Below are 6611 nucleotides of genomic sequence, written 5' to 3'. Positions count from 1 at the left end.
ATGAATAGTGTGGGATTCTGGAATATAAGGGGTCTGAATATCCTAACTAAACATGGTGATGTTAGAACTCTTCTGAGTCATCATAAATGTGGGTTGTTTGGTCTCCTAGAAACTAGGGTTAAACCTAAGAATGTTGACAAGGTTTATCCTAGAGTGTGTCCTAACTGGAGTATTGTGGCAAACTATTCCTATCATAAAGGAGGTAGAATATGGTTGATATGGTTGCATAATAAATTTGAGGTGGAAATCTTGGAAAGCAGAGCTCAATATATTCATAGCAAGGTTACTCATAAGGGGAAAAATGTGAGTTTCTACTTGACTATGGTGTATTGTTCAAATGATCTTGATGAAAGATTAGTAATGTGGGAGGACTTGAAGAGATTGAAGATAAGGAATGACCCTTGGGTCATTTGTGGAGACTTCAATAATGTGGTTAATTTCAATGAGAGAGTGGGATCTAATGTGACTTTTCATGAGGTGGAAGGGATAAGAAGATGTATTTGGAAATGTGAAGTACAGGATATGGTGAGTGTGGGTCCTTTCTTCACTTGGTAAAATAGACAGGAGGGGGAAGAAAGGGTTTATTCTAAAATAGATAGAGTTTTTGTGAATGAAGCTTGGATGATGGAATTTCAGGGAGCAAAGGCATACTTCCTTCCTGAGAGTATATCTGACCATACTCCATGTATCATTCAGTTTGAAGAAAATCAGGTTGGGGGCTCAAAAGTGTTCAGATTTTTCAATATGTGGACACAAGCAGCTGAATTTGAAGCTATTGTGATGAGAGGCTGGCAAAAACAGTATAATGGCGGTGCTATGTTTAAAGTTGTGAAGAGAATGAAGGGGCTAAAAAGAGATTTGAAGGAATTAAACAAGCAGAAATTCTCTAATATAGAGAATGAGGCAGACCTCGCTTATAAAGATCTAATTAGTATTCAGCAACAGATGCACTCAGATCTGAGAAATCAGGAGTTGCAGGCAAGTGAAAGGGAAGCTAGAAGGAAATATGAGGCCCTGAATCAAGCTAGATTGGCGTTTCTGCAGCAGAAAGTGAAATGTGAGTGGTTGAAGGGTGGGGACTCAAATACAGCTTATTTTCATGCATGCTTGAGAAGAAGAAGAGGCCAAAATCACATTTATAAAGTGAAAGATAGTAGAGGGGTGTGGGCTGAAAATCAGGAAGATATTGAGAAAGCCTTTATGGAGTTTTATAAGGACTTACTAGGGAATGAAATGGCTAATAGGAGAAAGGTGAGTAGTAGTGTTTTGAATGAAGGTGAGAAGTTGAATATAAGACAGCAAGAAGAATTGTGTCAACCTTTTTGTAGAGAGGAGGTAAAGAAGGCATTGGATGAAATTGAAGACAACAAGGCTCCGGGCCCTGATGGGTACTCAAGTCACTTCTTTAAGAAGGCATGGGAGGTTATAGGGGAGGATGTCACTGAGGCTGTTCTTGATTTCTTTAGAACTGGGAAGATACTCAAGCAGATAAACAATACTACACTATGCTTAATTCCCAAATGTGACCAACCTCAGGATGTCACACAATTTAGGCCAATTGCTTGCTGCAATGTCCTAACAAAATCATTTCAAAAATGATTTGTAGCAGGTTGAAGAAGGTATTACCTAATATCATAGAGCCAGTTCAAAGTGCCTTTGTAGAGAAAAGAGTAATTTTCCATAACATATTCATATGCCAGGATATGTTGAGGCACTACAAAAGGAAGTCTGAGCCTGCTAGATGTACAATGAAAGTTGATTTGCGCAAGGCCTATGATTCTATTGACTGGGAATTCATTAAGGAAATGTTGCTTGGTCTGAAATTTCCTAAAAAATTTGTGAACTGGGTTATGTTATGTATGACTACCCCCAGTTACTCATTGAGTATAAATGGGCAACTATGTGGTTTCTTTCAAGGGAAGAGAGGAGTGAGGCAAGGAGATCGTATCTCCCCTCTCCTTTTTGTCATTGCTATGGAGTACATCTCAAGGCTAATGAAGAAAATGCAGAAGAAAAATCAATTTGAATTTCATTACAGATGTTCTGATTTGAAGTTGTCACACCTAATCTTTGCTGATGATCTGATGCGTTTTTGCAAAGGGGTGCCTCAGTCTGCAATTATGATAAAGAGAGTGTTAAAAACATTCTCAGTTACCTCAGGTTTGTGTGCTAGTGCTGAAAAAACTGCTATATACTTTGGTAATGTGAAAGAGGAGTTTCAGGTGAGAATTCTTCAAGTTACTGGATTTCAGAAAGGGCAATTCCCATTTAGATATTTAGGGGTGCCTATTACTTCAAAAAGAATCTCTAAAGCTGATTGTGAAGTGTTGGTGGACAAAATCTTGAAGAGATTGATATGTATGAGCTCTAGACACCTTTCATATGCAGGGAGGGTAACATTGATTAATGCAGTCTTGATAAATCTACACACTTACTGGGCTCAACTGTTTTTGTTACCTAAAAGTGTCTTAGAGGCTATTACAAGAATATGCAGAGCCTATTTATGGGAAGGGAAAGTTTATACCTCTAAACCCCCTCCTATATCATGGCAGGAGGTGTGTTATGCAAAAAATAGGGGAGGTTTAGGGATTAGAGAATGCAAGAGCTGGAATGTTGCTGCTATTGGGAAACATGTTTGGCAAATAACTGCAAAGGCTGATTTGTTATGGATCAAATGGGTCCACTCAGTGTATATTAAGGAGTCTTCATGGTGGGAGTATCAAGCTCCAACAAAGGCTAGCTGGTGCTGGAAGAACATATGCAAAGTCAAGGATCAGATGAAACAGGCTTATACTGGGGACAAATGGTTAAATGTAGATGCACAATATACCATCAAGTCAGGATACCAGTGGCTGCATCCTGAAGGAGAGAAGAATAGATGGCATCATTGGGTCTGGAATTCATTTAATATTCCTAAGCATTCAATGATTGCTTGGATGGCTATGAAAGGAAAGCTCAAAACAAGAGACAAATTGATGAGCATTGGAATCAGCAGGGTTGATACTTGTGCATTATGTGAACTAGACACTGAAACTAGTCAACATCTATTTTTTAGATGCCCTTTCAGTAAGAGAGTGAGTCATGGTACTCTGCAGTGGCTTGAAAAACGAAGTGCAGTAAATGAATGTTTGTATACGCAGTGGAAGAAATGGGGAAGATATTCCAACAGTAGGAGAAAACAGAAGATAGGCTATGCAGTTCTGACAGCAACTGTTTATGAAGTGTGGAGAGCTAGGAACAATGCAATATGGAACCTGAAGGTTCCTTGTCCTAAGGCTGTAATTAGAAACATCAAGCAGAATGTGTGTAGGAGAATTCAATTCCAGGTGACAAGTAAATGGTCTAGAGAAGAGACTGAATGGCTGGAAAAATTAATAGCAGATATGAGGTAGCAGTAATTTAGCTGATGGTGTGAATTTGTATAGTTCAGTAGGTTCTTTTTTGATGATGTGTGTTGGTAGTTAGAAGAGGGTGTATAGGCTTGCTTTGATGTTGCTTGTTTTTTCCCTGTAATTGGTGGTTTTTATTGATTTTGGTATAATATCTCTTACATTTTACCAAAAAAAAAAAAGTATGGACTGATATGTGCACCATTTGTTGGCATAAACTGCCATTGGAAAACAACAATGTTTTCATGCGCTTTCATAACTACTGAAAAAGAAGAAAGCTTTGAATGGCTGCTAGAAACATTCAAGAGAGCAATGTGCCAAGAAGAGCCAAAGACAATTTTCACTGATCAAGATAAGGCCATGGGCAATGCAATTGAAATGGTATAAATAACATAAACTCACACAACTGAATACAAAGCTGTCAATTTGTAATTATTCTTATCATTTCAGTTGCATGTCTGATTGTTTCATTCCAAAGATCTACTCTTTCAGTTAGATTTATAAGCATTCAAATGAAAATGATTTGAAGCATATTATGTACTATCTTAAAACAAGTTTTCCCAAATTCAAGACATAAGCTTTGCCTTTGGCATATAGAGAAGAACTTTGTAAGCCACTTCAGATCCCTCAAGGCCAATGAAGACTTCAAGAACATGTTCAAGAACTGCTTGATGAGGTGTCAAAATGAATCAGGCTTTGAAGAATTATGGACAAAAATGATGGAAATGTATGGACATGAGAAAAAGGAATGGTTCGATCAAGTATATGATCAGAGACACAAGTGGTGCACCGCGTTAAATAGGGATATGTTTTCAGGTGGAATCTTATCATCACAAAGAAGTGAAGTCACAAACAAGGCAATATCATTCAATGCAAAAGCAACGACAAAATTGTTTGAATTCTACCATATATTTGAGCAAACAGTGAAGAGATGGAGAAGCAATGAAACTAGTGACAACTTCCGGAACAGAACCGAACGTCCCAAAGCTGTCAAATTCAAGTCAAAGCTCCTGAAACATGCAGTTGATGTATACACACTAGCATTGTATAATGACTTTGAAACAGAGTATGAGTGGGCAATGACATCCTTTTTACGAGCATTTGCAACAGAAAACTCAGAGCTGAAGTTGTTTGAAGTCTCACCAGAAGAAGATTTCAGCAATTCACATACGGTAGATACGATGAGGCTACAACAAATTAGTGTGCTCATGTCAATGCTTCACAGAGACGGGGATGATTTGCTTTCACATCATAAGGGTCATGCACATGTTCAACATTTTTCAAATCCCAGAAAAATATATCTTTAAGAGATGGACAAGACTTGCAAAGTCAGCAGTATATGAGAATATTCAAGGTTAGTGAAATAAATCAATATAACTAACTGACAAATTAATGTAACTAACTGAAACAATTAAGACACCACCTGAAACAATTTTTCAACCATCTGAAAACTTTAGTTAGCCAACTGAAAATGATAAGGCTTTAACTGAAAAACATAATCAACTAGCTGAAAAGTTTTTATTGGCAAATGAAATGATTGTTTTTATTGGCAAATGAAACTGAAAAAATTAATATAACTAACTGAAAAATAAATATAACTAACAGAAAATTAAGTTAGGGTTTTTTGTTGAGGGTTGGGAGTTTTTTGTGGGTTTTATTTTTGGGGGGCGTGGGTGAAGGGTGTTTAGTTGTTTTGGTTAGCTAACGGAAAAAATTACCTGATAAGTACCTTAATAGAAAGGCGCTAACTGAAAAAATCAAGACTCCAACTGAAACAAAATTTAATAAACCTGAAACATTTAGTTAGTCAACTGAAAAAAAAAGACTCCAGCTGAAAAACTAGCATAACTAACTGATAAATTAATGTTACTAACAGAAAATTAATTTGGGGTTTTGGGGGTTTTGTTTGTGTGTGGGAGGGGGGATTTTGGGGGTGGGGGGTTTTGGGAGTTTGGAGATTTTGGGGTTTTTGTTGGGGGGGGGGGGGTTTGATTAGCCAACTGAAAAATTACCTGAAACACTTAACTAACTGAAAAATTACTGTAACTAACTGAAACAATTAAGAAACCACCTGAAATAATTTATCAACTATCTGAAAACTTAGTTAGCAAACTAAAAAAAGTAAAGCTCCAATTGAAACATTTTATCAACTAGCTGAAAAGATTTTTTTGCCAAATGAAATAATTGACTAAGAAACTGTTATTACAGCAGGCAAGGACCAAAACCAAAATGCACTGTTATGGACACTATGGAGACATGCAATAACCAAGAATTTCTACAACCTAGTGTCAATATGTCAATCGAGTGAGGATGCAAGAAAATTATGTGACAAGTCGTTGAAGGAATTATACAAATCAGTAAAAGAAGTTTTCAAGACCGATCAACAAAAACAACAAGAAATCGAAGACGAAGAAGTACGAAGAGAGAGTGTTGAAAATCCTGAGGTTATAAAGACAAAAGGAAGACCCCCAAAGGGAAACAAGAGAGTAAAAGGACATTTTGAGAAGCGTAAAATGAAGACAAGGCATCCAAATGAATATGGAACACAAACCCAAAATGTACCTGAAGTTGAATAGTGTAAAAAATAATACTACTTTTCATTTGTATTCCAGTCGGTAATTATTTTCAGGTACACTTGTTTATTTTTCAGCTAGTCTTTATAGTGCTTCAGTTAGACTTAATTATTTTTCAGTTGGTCTTCATATTGTTTCAATTACTTTCTCAAAATTTACAATTAGACAAATGGACCATACTCAGGTCACTTCTTTTTTCAGGTAGACGTATTTATTTTTCAGTTGGTCTTTATATTATTTCATTTAGTATAATGATTCTTTCATTTCATTCTATTCCAATTAGACTAATAATTTTCAGTTAGGATTTACATTGTTTCAGTTAGTTTCCTAAAATTTATATTTACAAATATATGTCATACACTTATCATTCTGAGTTAGATTTTTCACTTTTCAGCTGGTGATTGTATTTTTCCATTTAATTCTCAAACAATTTCATTTACACGAATGTATTCCACTCATAGTAAGTGTAAATATACAATTCTAAAAATTAAAAATATAAATTGAGTTGTGTGCTATTTCTACTGTACATTACAAAATTGAGTTGTGTGCTATTTCTACTGTACTTTACAATAAAAAAAAGACAGTTTGACAACTAAGAATAACGAAAATTCAACAGTTTGTTTAATCTGTCTTTGTCTTCATAGTGATC

At 36.0% G+C, this 6611-nt stretch overlaps 2 protein-coding genes across 2 annotated transcripts; both read left to right on the top strand.

Annotated features, from left to right (window-relative positions):
• LOC130590807 (uncharacterized) lies at positions 1-1599 on the top strand. Its single transcript, XM_057393362.1, has 2 exons — positions 1-525; positions 637-1599. Exons 1-2 carry the CDS (start codon positions 1-3, stop codon positions 1597-1599), a joined length of 1488 nt encoding a protein of 495 aa, XP_057249345.1.
• LOC130590806 (uncharacterized) lies at positions 1596-3392 on the top strand. The gene has a single exon (XM_057393361.1). It carries the CDS (start codon positions 1596-1598, stop codon positions 3390-3392), a length of 1797 nt encoding a protein of 598 aa, XP_057249344.1.
• The last annotated feature ends 3219 nt before the right edge of the window (positions 3393-6611 follow it).

Source organism: Beta vulgaris, chromosome 3, assembly GCF_026745355.1.
Source record: "Beta vulgaris subsp. vulgaris cultivar EL10 chromosome 3, EL10.2, whole genome shotgun sequence".
NCBI lineage: Eukaryota > Viridiplantae > Streptophyta > Magnoliopsida > Caryophyllales > Amaranthaceae > Beta > Beta vulgaris.
Note: the sequence above shows the minus strand (reverse complement) of the source record. Positions and strands in the feature narration are given on the sequence as shown.

What these genes read in the sequence shown, in the direction of transcription:
- LOC130590807 (XM_057393362.1), top strand. Translation starts at nt 1, where the DNA reads ATGAATAGTGTGGGATTCTGGAATATAAGGGGTCTGAATATCCTAACT. An exon ending in AATGTGAAGTACAGGATATG is followed by an intron (nt 526 to 636) that starts GTGAGTGTGGGT and finishes ATGGAATTTCAG; the next exon opens with GGAGCAAAGGCATACTTCCT.
- LOC130590806 (XM_057393361.1), top strand. Translation starts at nt 1,596, where the DNA reads ATGATTTGTAGCAGGTTGAAGAAGGTATTACCTAATATCATAGAGCCA.